This window comes from Polychytrium aggregatum (genome assembly GCF_025602895.1).
Source record: "Polychytrium aggregatum strain JEL109 chromosome Unknown BJ171scaffold_38, whole genome shotgun sequence".
In the NCBI taxonomy this organism is placed as follows: domain Eukaryota; kingdom Fungi; phylum Chytridiomycota; class Chytridiomycetes; order Polychytriales; genus Polychytrium; species Polychytrium aggregatum.
Window position 1 is genome coordinate 262,911 of NW_026516240.1, and position 17,960 is coordinate 280,870.

Below are 17,960 nucleotides of genomic sequence, written 5' to 3' on the forward strand. Positions count from 1 at the left end.
TGCAGAGCGGAATCGGCGACATGTTGCTTTATGGCATCTCTTTGGGCAGAAGTGCACACATCTATTATCCGCAACGGCCAAGATTATGCCTCTTGTACCCACTTCAATTATCAATCAAGACGGGAAACAATCGCTCGGCAGACATTATGCAGATCATCGCGGCCATATTCGTCAGAGGCTCGCCCAGCACGCCCAGCACGCCCAAAACTGCGGCGAGCAGCGCACTGCTCGGCCCTTCACTGTCGCGAGGCGGGGGGCATCGGTGCTGGCGGCACACTCGCACTCGCCTTCGCTGGATTCTTTGGGCCCGTTGGGCTCGTTATGGGCTTGGGCTCTGCTGCGGCTGAAGGCATAAATGTCGCCGGTGATTCTGGTGGTGCTCCTGAGCTCCTTGGCGCGGCGGAAGGCTTTGCGTGGGGATCCAGGACCGGACCGGATACCAACATCGACATCGGGACTGACGAGGATCCCGCGGTCGTCTTTGGTTTGGGCTTTGGTGCCGATGTAGGAGCGGGTGGCGGTGTGGGCAGCGTTGTGGTTCGTGCGGGTGTTGATGCTGGTGACGCTGTGGTGTGTGCGTGTGTCGGTGTCGGTGTCGGCGGCAACGTGGCCCGTGCCGACGCCGGAGCCGTCGTTGATGTCGTGCGCGGGGTCGAGGCCGCAGGTGAAGCCACAGTTGCAGTTGTGGTTGGCGCTGAGGGTTTAGTTGGTCGGGTTGCAGCTGGGGCAGGAGCTGCGGCTGAGGCCGGGGCAGAAGATGTAGCTCGATTCGAAGTTGGAGCCGGGGTGGGTTTTGGGGTTTGTACTTTGGCCGGGGCTTGTGCTTTGGGAGCCGGAGTCGAAGCTGGAGCTGTGGCTTTCGGAGCCGGTGTTGATGCTGGTACCGGTGTCGGAGCTTTGGAAGTCGGTGCTGATGGTTTAGGAGCCGGTGCTGACGCTTTAGGGGCCGCTGCTGATGCTGATGCTGAAGCGGAGGCAGGTGTTGGGGCTGGTGCTTTGGGAGCCGGTGCCTTGGCTGATGCCGGTGCTCGAGCGGCAGCCGATGCCGGTGCTCGAGTTGCAGCGGGGGTTGGTGTTGTAACAGGGTTCGAAGTAGGCGTTGGGGTAGAAGCCGTGGCCCGGGCTGGAGTTGTATTAGCGGTCGGAGGTGTAGCTTTGGCTGCAGATGCGGCTGCAGCGGTGTTTGACGCTGCCGGCAACGGCGATGGCGATGGTGACGGTGACGGTGCCGAGTCTGGTGCAAATGTAGGCTCAGTCATTCCATATCAAAGGAGGATCTGGCGCAGCGCAGCGCAGTGCAGAATCCCGCAGGCTCGATCGATCAGGAGGAGATACACTCGCTCACCTTTCCCCGGGGTGTCGGTGTCCTTCTTGGTGCTGCTGCGCCTCCGGAAATATACGGTCTTCTTTAGATGGTCGATTGTCATCATGCCCGGCGGCCAGAACTTTACTATCTGTAGCCGGATAGAGAGTATTTCGTTTGTTGAGCCAAAAAAACAGTCGGTTTGGCCATGTTGCGGTGGTGTTTGGTTACATCGGTGGCAGGCAACTGGGGTCTCGGCTTGCTCTGTCGCAAATATAGAGGAGGGGGAGGGAGGGAAACCAACCTTTTCATAAAACGCCTGTTGGACTTTTTCTTCAAAGTACTGGGGATCTTTGTTGCCGAGTTTGCTACAGCGAGCGCAGCGATGATTTGCGATTTGTTAGACAAACATGAACCGGCCTTGATCCTTGTGCACGACTGTCGCCGGACCCTTCCCAGCAATAAGACTGCGCTGGCCAGAGCTGCAAGCCGAGCTGCGGCGATGCTTACGACAAGGCATTGTTCAACCGGGCCATCTCGCATTCGTTGTCAATCAGCTCCATCAGGGCATCCGTGAGCAGCGGAGCAAAGCGGAAGGTCGTTGAGCGATCTGGAGTTGCGATGGGGTTGCGATGGAGTTGCGATAGAGTACGGTCAGACAAATCGTGAGCAGCTGTCGAGTTACTGTTGACCCACATGTGCAATATCCCGTTCAGGTTGTGCGCGCGCGCGGCTGTGGGTATTTGGTACGCACTCTTATTTGCGCCGGAGCTTTCTCCAGTAGCGGGGCCCTGCTCGCTTTTGCTCTTATCGTCTAGCGAACGGAAAGATGCAAATCGAATCATGTCAGCCACGGCAATGCGAACAGTCGCCCAGGATCGCAGTAGACTCGCGTGGTCGCGCACACGGCCCAGAATCGGTATTGCGTACCTTGGAGCTTCTTGTTATGGTGCTTTACATAAAGCTCAATGTTCTTTTGGAACTCAGGATAGAGCACATTCGACCGCTGGCACAGGGTGTTGATTTGCTCACGTAGCACAATGCGTTCGACCAGTCGCTAAGGAGACGATGGTTAGCCCATGATTGCAAGCACTGCTGCGGGGTCTGACGCCTCGCGCTCTGTGACCTCCCTCGTCTCCAAGCTCACATGACAAGCCCAAGTCTACCTCTGGGGACCATCTTTCGTTTGGAACACGATAAACGTGCCAAACGAGGAAACACGGCCTACCTTAACGTTGATAGCGCTGTACGGAAGGGCCATCATCAAGTGCCCAATGAAACTCTCGTTGATGCATAACTGATCCATAGCGGCTTTGCAGATGTCGCTAAGAGGCTCGTGAAGGTTGAGCGGAAGCTTGGTTTGACCGACAACGGTTTCTATGGAGCGCCGTATTGGTCGTGAGTGCGACGGAGTAACGGTGCATATATCCTGGGCGCTGGTCGATGCGGCTGCCTCTGAGCGGGAGAGAGGCAAGGGGAGGGGACTCCTGGGACAAATACACACCCTTTTTGGCTATATTCCGGAAGTTGTTGATCATCGCGAGGACGTCTTGATGTAAAAGACCCTGTTCCAAGCAGTGCCGCAGCAATTGTAAGCGCGTGGTGATCGTGCGCCCACACGGGCTGCGGCGGGAATTATCTCAAGCACCCCAATCGCTCTCAGTTGCCAAGCCATCCACTAAAAGCAAGAGCTCGGTTTGTGCTGCGGTGCGGCATTGGGCAACACCAAATCTGCGGCTCTGCCTGCCACACGATGATATGAACAACTTACTGGCACCGGCGGTCGCTCCGACTCCATGTTGAGCATTTCAAGCAGCAGGCTTTGGGGATATTTCGGTCTCTTTGAATCTGGCTGAGTACTCGACGGTGGTTCCTTTCGTTTCAGAGCTGCGGATGGCTGCGGTTCTGGCGTTTTGGTTGTATCAGTGCCGGCACTGGCTTGGCTTGCTGTGGGTGCAGCGACGCCAGAGTTCGTTTGGCTAGGTTTGTTGAGGCCGCTCCTCTGAACCACCGGAGGAGCACGGACGACTGGGCTGGCAGCTGGAGACTGGGTCTGCGCTGGTTCGGCCTTGGGTTTTGCAGAACCACCTCCGCCTGCCTGTTGCGGCTGCGGCTTCGGAGGATCGCCTTTGGACTTGCCCTTTGCAACGCCGCTCTGCGAGGATGGTGTCGAGGTTGATGGAATCGGCGCCGCCTCGCGAGGCTTTGGTACCTTATCCGATGGCTTGTTCGTCTGAGCCACAGCGGGGGCTCCGCCTGCTGCGATGCGGGGCTCGGCTGCTGTAGGGCGAGCTGGAGGTGGCATGGTCGAGTTTGCAGCGCCGGCAGCAGCAGCCTTGCCGCCCGCGGTACTCTGAGATCCGGCCTGAGGATTCGGCTTTGAAGCTCCGGCATTCTTGACGCTGGCAGCCGGGTCAGCTTTGCTCGTTTTGTCGGGCTGGCTCGATGGTTTGGGCTTGCCGCTCTTCTCCGGCGGGGTGGCTTTATCGCCTTGATCGGCCTGGCCCGGCTGGCTCTGTCGATTGGGGGTCTCCGGCCTATTATCCTCGCTAGATTCCTTCGGCGATGGCTGATCTGTGGCCGCGCCGTTGTTGAGTTTCTTTTTCGGCTTCTTCTTGGGCTTGTCTGCAACGGACTCGTTCACCACACTTGGTCCCGTTCGAGCGTTCTCTTTGGCAGACTCGGGCCGAGAGCCGGTATCGGTCGGCACTGTCGATGCTCGATCGGTGCTGCCATTGGAGAGGTTGGACGGCGAGCTCTGGGTTGGTCTCGCGCGCGGGATCTCGGGTCGATCAGATCCTGCTTCGGGCCGCTCCCCACTTGTCCTGCCGGATGAGGCCTCGGTGGAGCTGAGGGCCGATGTCGAGGCCTCGGCACTGCCAGGCGATGGCACCGATGGCGAAAGCCGTTGGCGGCCAGTCTCAGAAGACGGGCTGTCGATGGTGGGCACAATCGGCGTGACCTTCTCCAGCATATCCTTCTTGGCGCCTTTGCCCCGGGATCTCTCGTCGGCCCACGAGCTGGGATAAGAGCATACACGAACGATATAGCAGCAGAGTGTTAGTGGTCAGCGTTGTCCCGACGACCCGGCCAACGACGCCGTGGCGGCCGACATAGAGATGACTGGCGCCATGCTTACAAGTACGATTCAATCGGCCCCTTCCAGGCAAAGTATCCATATTCCCAAATCTTGGCAGCCGTATTCGGATCAGAGTCAAAGTCCACAAAGCCATCCTCGTCGTCGTAGAACAAATCTCCGTCGTCGATAAAGTCGTCATCAAGGTCGTATTCGTCTTCTTCGTCTTGGCGCCTCCTCCGCTTGCGTTTCTGGAGATATCCAAAGGGCCGAGTCAGTAGGCGGGACTCGGATCGGCGGCAGCACGATTGCTGAGCGGGGCCTTGACGGCTTTTTGTCTGTTGCTCCGCGATGCCGCTCGCTCTATCCACGACCGACTCCAACACAGCACCCAGCTCGACCCACGCGAGCGATCGCCTGCTTACCTTCTTGGGGGCATCGGCCTCACCCCGGTTATCGTCGGGCTCGGCGCCGGACACGCTCATGTCGTCGCTGTCCTTGGGATCGTCGTCGAGCTGCCGGCCACTTCCCGGGGCTTGTCGGGTCGGAGCAAACAGACTGATCTTTGCGTTGGATTCGGCGTCGGTCAGCAGCAGCGAGTCCATATTGAAGACGTTTTTCCGGGTGTCGGCCAGATTGAGGTGGATCTGGATCCTCCTGACCGAGGCATAGTCCGTCCCTGGCAGAAGCGGACTCAGGCAAGGGGCAGTTTCTGATGGAGGCTGCGCGACGCTGCTGCCATTGGCCTGGTCGGTATTGGAGTAAGTGACATTGCTGCTGCCATTGCCCCTGCCGATAGTATTGTTGTCTGCGGTGCTGTTTGGTGGGCCGACAGGGTTGCGCGGCTCGTCGATCTGCATGGCATCGCTGGTGGAGGTGGTGCCGATGCCGTTGCCGTTGCCGTTGCTGTTGCTGCTGTTCCCGGCAGTGCCGCTGCCGTCTGGAGCAGAGCCTGGGCCACCGGCCAAAGGGCCGCTGGCGGGGGCGACGGGGCTAGCGGCGCTGGGAGGTTCGACGGCCATGGTGTCGGGCTTGACTTGGGCGAGGCCGCTGAGGGATGCACCGGACGGCGGTTGACTGTGGTCGGCGGCCTTGCCGGTGGGGAGCCCGGCGACTTGAGGCGAGGGCTCAAAATCGGGATCGGTGAGATCGATGATTTCCATCGCTGTGCGACACGGCGGGAAGCGGGCAGGCGGCCGATCGGATGGGGGAGGGGCCGGTTCGTCTGAGGGTCTGCGAGGGCGGGGAGGCACCGCAGGGAGCTAAGCGTAGCGATGCTGGCGCCGGCAAGAGACGGCCGGCGAGCCCGCGGGTGTCAGCAATGGTTGTTAAAGTGTGTGTGTGCGTGTATGCAAAAAATGCAGGGGTTGAACCAACGAGGTGACAACAACGGGGAGCGGCGCGGTGACGGCGATGGCCTTGGAAAAGGGGTTGTGTCGGGGAGGGGCAGCAAAAGCAGGAGGGATGTGCGTGTGTGGGGTGGTTGGAGCGAGGTGTGCTGCGGGTCGCAACAGAGGCCGGGGAGAGGAAAAAAGCAAAGGTACAAAATGGACACTGCCCGAAGCAGCAGCGACGACAGCAGCAGAAGCAGAGGCAGAAGCAGCAACGGCGGCGGCGGCGACGACAGCGAAAGCAAAAGCAATAACAAAAGCAGCAGCGACAGCACCAGCAGAAGCAGCAGCAGCAGATACCTGGAAGCAACAGCAGCAGAAGCACGTTGGGGTTTGCAGGCCGGCAGAGGTGGTGGAAGAGCAAGATCAGGATGGCCGGCAGAAGAACAGATCAGAGCAACGCCGGTGAAAGTCGCCCGGTGGTGGCGACAGCGACCAAGCCCGGCGGGTGCTGTTCGGCTCGCAGTCGCCGGTCGTTCGGTTTGTCGCTCGGCGATCGGCCCGGGTTACATCCTCGGGCGAGAGTGCTTCGTCGCTGTCGATCCCCGTCTGCACGGGTCCTGCGACCGAGCCTGCTGCTGCTGGGGTGAACAGGCGACCTCCCCTCGTCCCGCCGAATCAGCCAGCGGCTCTTCCCTCGCTCGCATGCGTCCAGGCAGAGTGCATATGCATCGGTCGTTCGTCCAAGGCCGTGGGATCTTTCGGCAGCCAAGCAGTCCAGTCCCACACCAAGATGCGGCGACATGGCCCTGCACGCCCCGGCTGTCCACGCAGCAGCCGTCCAATCAAATCCCTCCCGCTCAGCACCGCCATTCCAGATATCGCGCTGATCCACAACTTCCTCCGTCTCCGCCCCTCCCGCTGCTGCCATTGCTGCTGTCGTCGCATCGTCCCAGCAGGATCGCTGCATCCATCCCAGACCGACCCAGGAACAGCCCCGAACGACATGGAGCACGGAACGCGGGGTCGGGTGACACAAACCACGCCGACTGCAAAAACCAGGAGGGGTCTCGTGACCAACTCGGTGAGAGCTTTGCCCATGTCGTTCGTCACTCCAATCGCCCACGATCTCACGCTCGCTGCTGCCCCGTTCACACCATCTCTGCAGTGCGGGAGGGTGAGGGGAGGGGGGCCAATGTGACGGACGATTCTGTGTGTATTCCGGATTCTGACTTGTTGCGCCAAGACACCCAAACACGACACATTTCCTATGCTTTCATTCGTTCCTCTCTCACACCCAGTGCTGTGCTGGCGACTCCAACGCCTTCCCTCCATCGCAAAGCTTACATTCGCTCGAGGGGGCGGAAGCCCAGTAGCCGCATGCCGTTGCCCAGGGTGGTGCGGGCAGCAATGTACAGCGCCAGGCGGGCCTCGGCAACCTCCTTCTCCTGGCCCATGACCCACAGGGTCTCGAAGCACACCGAAATGGCGTGCGAGAGCGTAAACAGGTACGAAACGACGTTGCAGGGCTCAAAGTTCTTGCTGGAGTCGCGGACGACATCGGGGAACTGGGCCAGGATGTCGATCAGCGCGTGGGCCTCCTTTTCGTTCAGAATCGAGAGGTTGGTCTCGCTCGAGGCAGTGATCGACAGCTCTGCGTTCTTGCGCTCGATCGACGACAGGCGGGAGTGGGCGTACTGCAGGTACGGTCCCGTGTCGCCCTCGAACAGGAACATCTTGGCCCAGTCGAGCTCGTAGTCCTTGATGCGGCGAGAGCTCATGTCGTTGGTCATGATGGCCGTCATGCCAATAACGTCCGAGACATGCTCGGGGTTCTCGATCTGCGCGTACTTTTCCGGGTTGCGCATCATCACAGCACGCATCTCCTCCTTGGTCGAGTTGAGCATATCCTCGAGGAACACAACCGTGCCCTTGCGCGTGCTCATGTTGCCGTCCTTGGACTTGACCATGCCGAAGCTGATATGCTGGCAGTTGGCCGACCACGGGAGACCCATCTGCTCCAGGATCTTGAAGAGCTGCTTGAAGTGGTGGATCTGCTGATCGCCGACAATGTAGAACATGTTGTCAAACTTGTACTTCTTCTGGCGCTCGATGGCAGCCGCAACATCGCGCGAAAGGTACAGCATACTGCCGTCCGTCTTGGTGATCAAGGCCGCTCCGAGGCCGTGCTCCTTCAGATCGACAATGTGGGCGCCCTCGGAGGGAACGAGCAGTCCCAGGTCGCGGAGTTCGTTGACGACGCTCTCCATCTGCTGAGCAGAGTACTGCGACTCGCCCGAGTACACGTCAAAGGTCACATTGAGCCGCTCGTAGATATCCTTGTACTTGACGATACTGAGGTCTCGGAACTTTTGCCACAGACCGAGAGCCTCCTCATCGCCTGTGGTGGTGGTGGTGGTGGTAATGGCGGGGGAAGAGCGAGCGCCGGATGAATGCAGTGTCAGTGATCGGCATGGTACATTTGTCGTGGCAAGGAAACGGGTGCATAGACGACAGGAAGAGGAGAACTCACCCTCCTCCATCTTGCGGAAGTAAGCACGAGCCTCATCATCGATGCTGGGGTTCTCGGCCTTGTCGTTCTATTGAACACCGAAACAAGAGAAGCAGATGAGACTGTGGTTCAACACCGGCTTGAGGCAGTCGCTGACGAAGCAGCGTCGGCGTCCAGCCCAACCAACTTTCGAGGAGTCAACGTGGATGACTTGCGTGCGACCAGCTCTCCATGCAATCAGACATACGTTGATCTTGACGTAGACGTTGAAGAGATGGCGAATGGGATCTTTCTCGAGCTCCTCCTCAGAGCCATAGCGGCTGAAGCCGATGGCGAGCAGACCTGCAAAAATTTGCACAACAGTATCAGCATCAACGCAGTGTCAGCCGAAAGTCACGGCACAGAAAGAAACCTCAGCAGCATGCGCCGCACTCGTTGCCCAACGTCACCAGGCAGATGCTCACCGTACTGCTTGCCCCAGTCACCAAGGTAGTTCAGAGCGACCGTGGCCCAGCCGTTGGCCTTTAGCACCCGGTTGACAAAGTTGCCGATGATGGTGCTGCGCAAGTGGCCGGCGTGGAAGGGCTTGGCGATGTTGGGGCTGGAGAACTCGACGATAGAGGTCTTGCCAAATCCAGAGGCGTTGGCGCCGTACTCATCCGAGAGATTCAGGATCTGGGGAACGAGTCGATCGCGGAGCAGATCGCGGTTGATAAAGATGTTCAGGTATGGGCCGGTGGCGATGGCACGGAGTAGGTATTGGTTGGGCTTGAACTGTGTCGAGTTGGCCAACAAAGACAAGGGTCAGTGACAGGTGACAGTGGGTCTGGCGAGTGACAGGGGTGTGCTGGTGTTTCAGGCACAAGTTCGGCTGCCCCAGCCAGGGAGGACCCTCCAATGCCTACGCAGCAAGAACGACTCTGCCGAGACCTCTCCTCCATATTCGCCATCTCACTTGATTGCCGTCGCTCTGCAGATGGCGAGGCTCACCTGCTTGACAGTCTCCTGGGCCAGCTGGGCAGGGTTGCCGGGCAGGCGCAGGCGAGGAATGGGCACCGAAATGTCGCCCATCTTGACGTCCTTGGGAGCCTCCAGGGAATTGTAGATCGTGGTGACCGACAGTTTCAGGATCTCGGAGAGCTGCAGAGCAGCCTGCTCGCGGAAGAGGTGGAGCTGGTGGACCTGGCTCTGCACCTTGCGGATCTCCTCAAGAGCGAGCTTGATCTCGGCAACACCCTCGATCTTCTTGAACCACGCATCCAGGCCGTGGACATGGACCTTGGAGTTGGGCGATTTGATGTGAACCTTGACAAAGTCCCAGGCAACGAGATCGGCCAGGGAGAGCTTGCCGGCCGAGGTGACATAGCCACCCTTGGCGACGGCGTCGGCGATGCGCTGGGCGAGCGTCGAGATGACGTCGGTGTCGGCGTCGGTGGCCTTGCGGATGCTGTCGATCCAGTCGTCGATCTCGGCCTGGACCTTGGGCGAGAGCGCCTCGTAGTAGGCAGCACCGTGCTTCTCAAAGGCACGAGCAAAGTAGCGGACGATCGAGGACTTGCCCGAGATGGTCTGCTTGGCGGGCGTGAAGGCGCCGGCCGGGATATTGAGGAGCGAGTCCTTCGAGATCAGATCATAGTGCAGACCGGCGCGGAAATGGTGCGGACCAGCTGCGCCCTTGGAGGCCAGATAGTAGGCGGCCACCTCGGCAAAGGCCGGCTGGTTCACGTTGAACAGGAGGTAGAAGGTTGCGGTGTGTGCTTCGAACGACATTGGGAGCGGATGCGAGTGCTGGAGACGGGCCAAAAGGCGGAGTGGGGCTGCTGGACGGAAGGCTTGGGCAGCGAGGTGGCGGGAAAGCGGCTGTCTGGAAAAGGCTCGGGATGCTGAGAGTGAGAGCAGATCCTTGATCATCAAACGGCCGGCGGCAGGTCCGAGCACAAGCTGGGTCCGGTGGGCGCAGAGATCGGGGGGAAGATCAGGGACGGGTGCGGCGGCGTGATGCTTGGGATCCGCAACGGGTTATCAACCAAATTTCGTCGATCCCACTTTTTTTCGGCGGACGGTGGCACAGACACACACACACTGAGCAAGCAGCGTCACGGACACCGCCGTCGCACGCGTGTGACATGCGCATGCAGTCTGTGTGTGCCCGATAAGCTGGGGCCGCCTCGCCCGTGCGACACACGTCACACCGCGACAACATGCTGCGCACGCGTCACGTTGGTCGATGGATCGAGCCGAGTCGAGCCGGATCGAGGCAGAGCGATCCGTCCTGGCTGTGCCGCCGACGCGTGCGTTCCCACGGGGCGACGTCACTCCCCGACCGACGCCAGCCCACCCAGTCATCCATCCGATCGCTTCTCGGCCGCCCGTTTGTGTGATTCGCTCGCCGCATCAATCCCGGGCTGCCATATACTGTGTCTCTTTCTCCAGTTTGTCCGCCTTGTCCATCTTTGTCGGCGTCATCGTCGAGGACAGCTCCCCTCCATCAACCCTCGCCTATCCCCGTTCCCCTCGATCACGTCTCGTCAGGACAGCGCCGAAACTAGAGGGCCCCGGCTTTGCCAAAGACAGGCGGTAGAAAGCAAGGCACGCCTCTTTTTTTCCTCCAGATCGATGCACCTCTGCCCAGCCAAGATCCACGCAGGCTCAGATAGACGGATCCTCGAACGGATCGGCCAGCCATTGTATCTCTGAACTTGCTCGACAGCAACGCTTGACACGGCAACAGCCGCAGCCAGCTCTTGTCGCTCCTGCAGTGTCAGAGTACTTTCTGCGGCCCAAGAGGTTGAATTCTTCCACGTCCGATCCAGTTGGATCGCTCTCTGGCTGCACATCGCAGCGCAGCGCACAGCCAAGCCATTGAAGCCAAGTTCAGCTCTCCGCACCTGAATCCAGTCCTGTACCCTCCGACTTTTGTCGTGCGCCTCGCCCACGCATCATGGGAAACTCGTCCACCAAGGCCGAGCCTCCGTCGCCATCGCAGACTCAACCGTCCCTGCAGCACCAGCTCAGCAGCCGGTCTCAGCGGTCGCCATCAAACGTATCCCCTCACTCGCCTCGCCACTCGTATCCACCTGCGAATCGCCCCCCGTACGCCGGCTCTCCACACCAATACCACCACAATGTGTCCGGCGGCAGCACCGAGACCGGCAAGTCTCCGAAATTTGCCAGCCAGTCGAGCTATACGAGCCCGCCGGGCTATACCAACAAAGCAGCGCTCGCTGCACGCATGGCGGACGAAACCGCCTATGGTGTTGCCACCCGACAGCGGATACCGGCTGCCTCAAACTCGCATCTAGCCATGATCCAGGAAGTCATTGCCAAGGGCGAGCCAATGGCATCATCTTTCAGCCAGGAAGAGCTGCGTGCGGCACGCACCATGCGGGCAGGCAGTATATCGGAGCGATCGATGCATGGTAGGACCTACTCCTGCAACGAGGGCGTGGATGCGTCCGGGTGCTGTCGCGCAGACTTGGCTTGGATCATCTGGATCCGACCCCACTGGACTCAACTCGAAGTGATCCAGTTCCGATTGCATTCCACCGGCATCGAGCCGACATGATTTTCTCTGGAGCGCCTGACTCACTGTACTGCTACTCGCCCCGTCCTGGGCAACAGGCGGCATGCAGCGAAGACGAAGTGGCAGCGTGTCGTCGCTCAGCTACTCAACAGCAACAGACTATTCGATACAAACCTCCGACAACTACAACAAGGTACGTGCCAGAGCCGACGCTCGGCAGCCGGGTGTGCACAGCTTGGCTGGACCCTTGGTGTCAACTCGCTGCTCTAACCCGAGCGCAATGGCGCCGTCTCTGCTGTAGATAAACATCCCTGCTTTCGATAAAGAAAAGTTCAAGCAAGCAAACCGAGTAAGCTCTTCTGATCAGACCGTTGCTCCCGGCGACAAAGTCCCAGTCCGGTGATGCACAGAGGTTTATCGATCGTGGGCATGCACTCACTTGTGATTTATCGGAGCAGGGACAAGTCCAGAACGAGCTCAAAGATACCGAGGTCGCAAACAGGTACGGGTGGCTGTCGCTGGAGTGTGCCTGGAGTGTCCCTGGAATGCCGTGTTCTACCGGAATAGAGAACCTCTCAGCCCAGCCGCACCAGCACATTTGCTCATGTGTGCGATACCCCGACACACTTGCGCAACTGCACCGCACAGGCCGATCAAATCCACGACTCAGAGCGGCGAGGGCGGGGCCCGTCGCACATCCATGTCCAACACGATGGTCGGCTCAATGTTCTTGGATGAAGAAGACGAAAAGTTCATGGAGAGGATCCTGCACGAGGAGTTTGGCAACGCCGGCTGAGCGCATGCGAGGGCGATGGCTGTTCCACGGGGCACTGTCGCTTTGCGGCGGTGGGGTGGACTGCCGATGGCATAGTACCGGCGAGCACTGGGGCCGGATCGCCAACGGTTTTCACAACAGCACCCGCGCATACGGACCAATGTGGGCAAGTTCCCGATCCAGCACAATTTTCGACATTCTCTTCGTTCGAAGGCAACAATTCACACACCAACACGGATGCTGGAGCCAATGCAACATCCAACCTAACTTCGGGCAACCCCCCCCCGCCAAGTTATGCACTTACGTCGCACTTCCCACCCACTCTCGAATGCATCGTCTCAAGCACAGCCCTTGGATACCTGTGACGTGGAGTGCTGGACTGATACCAACTGCGAGCCGCCTGTCGGCGTCAACCCCGGATGTCCCACATACCCCGCAACGCTATACCTCACGCAGCCACACATCGCATTGGCGCCACATTCAAAGCCCACACTCTGTAGCAGTAGCGGTCTCGAGCGCACAGCTTGGCCGGAGTTCCCTTTTGATTCTTTTGATACCTTTGATACTTTTGATTCTATTTGTCTACACCATGTACATTTCACGATTGCATTATCGCCTTCTCCTTCTCTCTCTCTTTCTTGCTCTTGCTCTTGTTTTCTGGGATTCGCCTTCGCAGTCATTGGAGCTATTGTGGAAAGACCCTGCGATAGCTGTGGATACTCCCGTCACACAACAACTGCATTCCGACGAGCATGCAGACAGCTCGGAGCGACTCAGAGGCGGGCCCCGTCTGCTGTTGTGAAAATGGAAGAAGTTGATTGTATTGACTGGAAGAGGTGCCCACACCAAGGGGTGAGGACAGGAGATAGATAGAGGCGCATTGGCCATATGATCAAACATTGATCAGCAACCACGATGAACGATCGAATGGTCGAAATCCAAGAACGAAGTGATTGAGGAATCGGGATGGAGAAAGACAAAAGTTGAGAAGAGGGGGATAGGCGAGAGAGAGAAGGCACCGCCTGCGGTTGGCCCCACCGTTGGATCCGCAGTCCCAAAGGAAGGGGCAGCAAACCACACATGAGGTGCATGTATTAGAGGGGCGGTGTCTGAGAACATCATAGTCACACCCATATGTCGTGGAAGATGGGCGACTGGCGCTGTAAATAGTGGTTGGTCTAAACGAGACAATGCTGATGTGATTTTTGGAATATGGCGGGCTCGTTTCATGGTGATGCTGATGATTGCTGAACTACAGGCTTCTAGAATTGCGCCAGGAAGGCAAGCCCGGCAACCAAGAAAGCCAGGGACAGTCCGACCTGAGTGCGAGTCGAGCTGCTGACTCGAACACCCTGGGCAGCAGGAGTAGCGGTGGGCATGGTGGTGCCGGAGGCAGAGATAGAAGCGGCCGCGGATGTTGTCGACGGCAGAGCAGACGACGACGATGGGGCAATAGCGGCCGAGCGACCAACTCGTTCGGCAGTGGGATCGAGACCACGGCGGTAAGGGAGAGGATCATCCAGGCACTCGGCGACCGGCTTGAGTTTGTATCCACCAGACATGAGCTTGGGAATGATGTATCGAGCCAACTGAGCTTCGCGGTCATTGAGATCGTGCTCCAGGCCAATGGCCGGTGGACGACTGGTATCGGAGGCCCATCTGTCGACCTCGGACTTGACAGACTCGACGGAGACGGTGTCATCCCAGTCGGAAGAGTCGTTGCTCCAGATGACTGGGATGAAGCCGAGTCCGCGAATGACGTTGCGGCTCTTGGCATCGATCTCGCCGTATGGAGGTCTCATGTAGACGGGAGTAACGCCGATGATGTCGGTCAGGACCTGCGCGGTCCACAGGAGCTCGGCAACTGGAATGATGTTGAGCGGGTGAGCAACGGATTGCATCCGGTACATGCAGTCGCCCCCAATCACAGATCTCGAATGCTCGGCGGAGCAAGTGAGCGGCCGCAGCCCAAAGGATCATGCCTTCCATTGCTCAAGCAAGAGAAAGATGACGGGCTGGGCTGCGAGTTACGTGCGATGCAAATACATACCAATGCCGGCCTCGGTCAAGGTTGGAATGTGGGGATGGCTCCAAGTGTCTGTGTTTCATCAAGGCCGGCAGGTGTCGGTGAGCCGGACGGTTCCACATCATTCAAAACGGTAGCCCGCATTCCCTCGGTGGGGAGATCGAGGGCGGGCCAGAGGAAACAAGTGCACGAACAAGTGGGCAGATCATCAGCAGGGGTAAGGAGCACTTACGAATGGCAATCTGGTGGCCAAGATCAAAGGCACGCTTGACTGTGTTTGGAGCCGCGACGGCATTGGCGCCGATGATAAAGAAGGTGACGGTGATGTTTTGCTGCTGCAGGTAGTCCAGGAGCTGGTTCGTGGGGGCACCGGGTCCATCATCGAAGGTTTGGCCCTGGAATCGATCGAAGCGAGAGTTAGGACTGACCAGGACCAGGCGATGCAGGTGGTGGAGGAGCCGTGAGCAGAGCACCATCGCTGAACACGACGTTACGTTGCGGTCCGGGTGCGGGTGGATAGTGTGGCCGCACCGATACATGGGCATGATGGTGTGGAATGGAGGTGGCGGGAATGCTGGGAGTGGCCCGACTGCACATGCTCTTACCCATTCGCCAGAACGCAGACACTGGATGATGTCGGGTGTGTGGTCGGCCTTGAAAGTGCCGAGGTACTTGTTCCACTCGGGGCGGAGTGGAGGCACGCCGTAGTCGGGATAGGTCATGGTGAGGTTCACGCCGCCAGCGTGGATGCTGGCGGAGAGGGCACCCTGCGAGAGCATGGAAAGCAGAAAAGCTGCAGTCCCGAGGCCAAAGCAGCGCAGGTAAGTATGGGAAACGATCAGTGGGCCACAGGGAAATCGGTGCGATCTCGGGTCCATATCCAGGCCCCCAGCCGGAGCGGATCAGTTGCGCTGCAGACGCAGACTCACCGGACTTGAGCAGGCTGGAGGGCTGCATTTCGGCGGTTGATCCAGGACGAGGCGGCAGAAGGCAGAAGACAGACGGCTTTTTCCTTCGCGAGGATTTCGAAGCTCGGGCGCGACAGGAAGGCGGCTGGGCGAGACTTCTCGACGATTTTTTATATGCGTGCGACCGCCCCGGCGATACGTCCGGAAGCGCCGCCGTCGCGTTCATCCGCTGGCTGGCTTGTCGCGGCCCGACACAGCGTCCCGGGCAGTGTCCAGCGCTGTACATGTAGGCCACAAACACGGGCCTGGCCCCATGGGCGGCGGGGGTGTTGGCTATGTGCTGCCTGTGCTGTCTGTGTTGGATGTGTCGTCTTTGTCAGCGACTTGTGTGTACAATGCTCTCGGCTGTGCTGCTTGTCTGTACACCCTGTGTTGGACCCTTGCAAATGCGGCTGTCATCGCCCACAGTCTGTGTGCAGCACCGCCGCCAGACGCTGCGCCACACTGCGCGACTGTGGTGGCGGAGCCCAGGATTCCGCTGGGCGAGCAAGGGGCCCAGCACAGACGGCCGCACACAGAGTGTGGACAGTAACAGTGCGGAGACACGCGGCTGTACAGAACCGCCCCCCTCCGCGCGCATGGTTTTCGGGGCTGTCTTGTCGGGCTGGTTGCCGTCCGCAGAAGGTTTGGTTTGGCGGACATCGATGCATGTGGGGACACGCCTCCATCTGCCGACAAAAGCGCTTCTGCGGCCAACTCCAGCGGGAGGCAAGCCCGCTTCTTGGCGACTGGATGCACATGTCGCTCGGCCTGCGCCTGTGCTCGAACAAGCCTGCCAAGGACTGTGGATGTCGGCAGAACAGCATCGATGCATTTTCCCAAAGCCGGCCAAAGCCAAGCTTTGGCGACATGTGCATCTCTTCGCCAAGCATTGGATCGGGGTTTGTGGGTCAAGACCCTGTTCCGCCTGCCTCCACAGCGACAGCCCGAGCAAGTCCGTTCTTCCACATACGGCCAAAACTGTGTATTGGACTCAGAATCGCCACGGCAATGTCAGCACCAATGCGATTGCGTCCATGAGTGCAAGCGCACCCTAAACAGCAAGCCGGCCGGCCAAAGCCAACACATATGGATTCCCAGAAGCGTCCAATCTACCTCCCAAACATGGTCTCGCCCCGCAGATGCACTCTCCCGAGGCGCCCAAACACATTGTGAAAGCTGCCGGAAGCAAGTCCAGAGTCACTCTGCTGCTGCTGCTGATGCTGCGATGGCGGGTCGTCTGCGGTGACAGCATCCGGATCGCCCTCCACATGCATCTCGACATCGACAACAACTTCGTACTCCACCCAGCCCTTGTCCTTGTCGATCGAGCCCAGGTGCTTTCCAAGCTCAGACTCGAGAACCTGCTGCAGGCCGGGCAGCTGCTCGACGTTGCTGGCCGTGGCCCCAACAGCCTCGCCGCCGAACTGCGAGCTGTAGCACTCCTCTGGGCAGAACCACAGATGCAGCCGAGGCGGAGCAGTCTTTGGGAACCAGAACTTGGCCATCTTGTAGGCGTGCGACATCGGCAGGAATCCAATCCGGTGGATCCAGATTCCGAACTTGGCCTCGCCCGTGGGCTCGAATTCAAAGGTCCACGTTTTCTCGCACCACCGGACGAGTCGCAGGAACAGCGCCGTCACAATCTGGTTGTTGCCCGGCAGCATTGGGAACTTGCCGAAAGCAACGGCCATGGCTTCATCCGGCACCGAGCGGCCAGGAATGTGCGGCTTGCGTGCCTTGAGCGATTGTGCGATGAGCCTGAGGCAGATTTGGTGGAAGGTGCGGCATGTGGTGTGAACGGCCCAGAGGGCCGACAAGTCGAGATGCTCGAGCACTTGGAACCAGATTTCGTTCGGCAGGAAGCTCGCCTTTGCAGCGAGGCCGGCATCGATCGTCGCTGCTGGGACAGTCAAGGCTGGAGGATCCGACAGCGGAAGGGTGTCGGCAGAGTCGTTATCGTTGTCGGTGGTGATGTTGATGTTGGCGCTGAGGGCAAGTTCGGCGGGGTTCATGGCTGCGATGTGCCGATGCAGGTGAGTTATCGATGAACCGAATCGGATAGCGTCGACGTTTTTGACGACAACGATGGCTTTGACAAAGGCTTCACAGGGGCGGCAGAGAAACGACTGGCCTGGACGGGACTGAGCGCAAGTGAGAGGGATCGGAGAGAGGGCAGTTTGGTTCGATGCAGGCGGGATCGCCGGTGGTCAGAGCCAAGGAGAGTGGATCCGGAGAGTGGGAGAAGAGCGGAATGAGGCGAATCCGAGGACAGAATCCAGCGCAAGCAGCCTATCCGGGCCGGGCTCGCTGGCTTCATGGTGCCTGGGGAGTGCGCAATCGGCTGTCTTCATGGCCACAGAGAGCCACGCTCCCCGTGCCGCTCATGGACAAAGCCCGGGTCATGCCGGCAGCGTCGACCAAGGCGGCTGGGCTTGTCGACCGCCCCAAGCAGACCGCCCGCACA

General features: G+C 59.3%; 6 protein-coding genes across 6 annotated transcripts; 2 read left to right on the top strand and 4 right to left on the bottom strand.

Moving 5' to 3' along the window:
- Positions 1-14: 14 nt before the first annotated feature.
- Positions 15-4,357, bottom strand: BJ171DRAFT_201893 (uncharacterized protein). The gene is made up of 9 exons (XM_053106279.1): positions 3,075-4,357; positions 2,808-2,868; positions 2,532-2,680; positions 2,234-2,360; positions 2,058-2,117; positions 1,814-1,913; positions 1,608-1,671; positions 1,346-1,454; positions 15-1,234 (listed from the first exon to the last, which is right to left on the bottom strand). The coding sequence occupies exons 1-9, from the start codon at positions 4,275-4,277 to the stop codon at positions 237-239; spliced, it is 2,871 nt and encodes a 956-aa protein (XP_052963713.1). The 5' UTR covers positions 4,278-4,357; the 3' UTR covers positions 15-236.
- Positions 4,358-5,667, bottom strand: BJ171DRAFT_201892 (uncharacterized protein). Its single transcript, XM_053106278.1, has 2 exons — positions 4,805-5,667; positions 4,358-4,630 (listed from the first exon to the last, which is right to left on the bottom strand). Exons 1-2 carry the CDS (start codon positions 5,540-5,542, stop codon positions 4,439-4,441), a joined length of 930 nt encoding a protein of 309 aa, XP_052963714.1. The 5' UTR covers positions 5,543-5,667; the 3' UTR covers positions 4,358-4,438.
- A 1,386-nt stretch (positions 5,668-7,053) lies between these two features.
- BJ171DRAFT_585020 (uncharacterized protein) lies at positions 7,054-9,992 on the bottom strand (the record flags this gene model as incomplete). The annotated part of the gene is made up of 5 exons (XM_053114340.1): positions 7,054-8,111; positions 8,244-8,310; positions 8,470-8,564; positions 8,687-8,996; positions 9,213-9,992. The coding sequence occupies 5 exons, from the start codon at positions 9,990-9,992 to the stop codon at positions 7,054-7,056; spliced, it is 2,310 nt and encodes a 769-aa protein (XP_052963715.1).
- A 1,171-nt stretch (positions 9,993-11,163) lies between these two features.
- On the top strand, positions 11,164-12,679 carry BJ171DRAFT_570298 (uncharacterized protein; the record flags this gene model as incomplete). The annotated part of the gene is made up of 5 exons (XM_053113625.1): positions 11,164-11,641; positions 11,904-11,938; positions 12,077-12,094; positions 12,204-12,247; positions 12,394-12,679. The coding sequence occupies 5 exons, from the start codon at positions 11,164-11,166 to the stop codon at positions 12,539-12,541; spliced, it is 723 nt and encodes a 240-aa protein (XP_052963716.1). The 3' UTR covers positions 12,542-12,679.
- A 637-nt stretch (positions 12,680-13,316) lies between these two features.
- BJ171DRAFT_601649 (uncharacterized protein) lies at positions 13,317-15,635 on the bottom strand. The gene is made up of 5 exons (XM_053115102.1): positions 15,476-15,635; positions 15,152-15,339; positions 14,779-14,941; positions 14,571-14,618; positions 13,317-14,384 (listed from the first exon to the last, which is right to left on the bottom strand). Exons 1-5 carry the CDS (start codon positions 15,501-15,503, stop codon positions 13,783-13,785), a joined length of 1,029 nt encoding a protein of 342 aa, XP_052963717.1. The 5' UTR covers positions 15,504-15,635; the 3' UTR covers positions 13,317-13,782.
- Positions 15,636-16,511: 876 nt separating this feature from the next.
- BJ171DRAFT_201916 (uncharacterized protein) lies at positions 16,512-17,678 on the top strand. The gene has a single exon (XM_053106280.1). The coding sequence runs from the start codon at positions 16,636-16,638 to the stop codon at positions 17,542-17,544; it is 909 nt and encodes a 302-aa protein (XP_052963718.1). The 5' UTR covers positions 16,512-16,635; the 3' UTR covers positions 17,545-17,678.
- The last annotated feature ends 282 nt before the right edge of the window (positions 17,679-17,960 follow it).

What these genes read in the sequence shown, in the direction of transcription:
- BJ171DRAFT_601649 (XM_053115102.1), bottom strand. Translation starts at nt 15,503, where the DNA reads ATGCAGCCCTCCAGCCTGCTCAAGTCCG. An exon ending in CTCCAGCCTGCTCAAGTCCG is followed by an intron (nt 15,340 to 15,475) that starts GTGAGTCTGCGT and finishes TCGGGACTGCAG; the next exon opens with CTTTTCTGCTTTCCATGCTC. An exon ending in CTTGACCGAGGCCGGCATTG is followed by an intron (nt 14,385 to 14,570) that starts GTATGTATTTGC and finishes ACATCATTCCAG; the next exon opens with TTGCCGAGCTCCTGTGGACC.
- BJ171DRAFT_201893 (XM_053106279.1), bottom strand. Translation starts at nt 4,277, where the DNA reads ATGCTGGAGAAGGTCACGCCGATTGTGCCCACCATCGACAGCCCGTCT. An exon ending in CCGGAATATAGCCAAAAAGG is followed by an intron (nt 2,681 to 2,807) that starts GTGTGTATTTGT and finishes GGCGCTCCATAG; the next exon opens with AAACCGTTGTCGGTCAAACC. An exon ending in AACAGGCGTTTTATGAAAAG is followed by an intron (nt 1,455 to 1,607) that starts GTTGGTTTCCCT and finishes ATCCGGCTACAG; the next exon opens with ATAGTAAAGTTCTGGCCGCC.
- BJ171DRAFT_201916 (XM_053106280.1), top strand. Translation starts at nt 16,636, where the DNA reads ATGCACTCTCCCGAGGCGCCCAAACACATTGTGAAAGCTGCCGGAAGC.
- BJ171DRAFT_201892 (XM_053106278.1), bottom strand. Translation starts at nt 5,542, where the DNA reads ATGGAAATCATCGATCTCACCGATCCCGATTTTGAGCCCTCGCCTCAA. An exon ending in AGGCCGATGCCCCCAAGAAG is followed by an intron (nt 4,631 to 4,804) that starts GTAAGCAGGCGA and finishes GGATATCTCCAG; the next exon opens with AAACGCAAGCGGAGGAGGCG.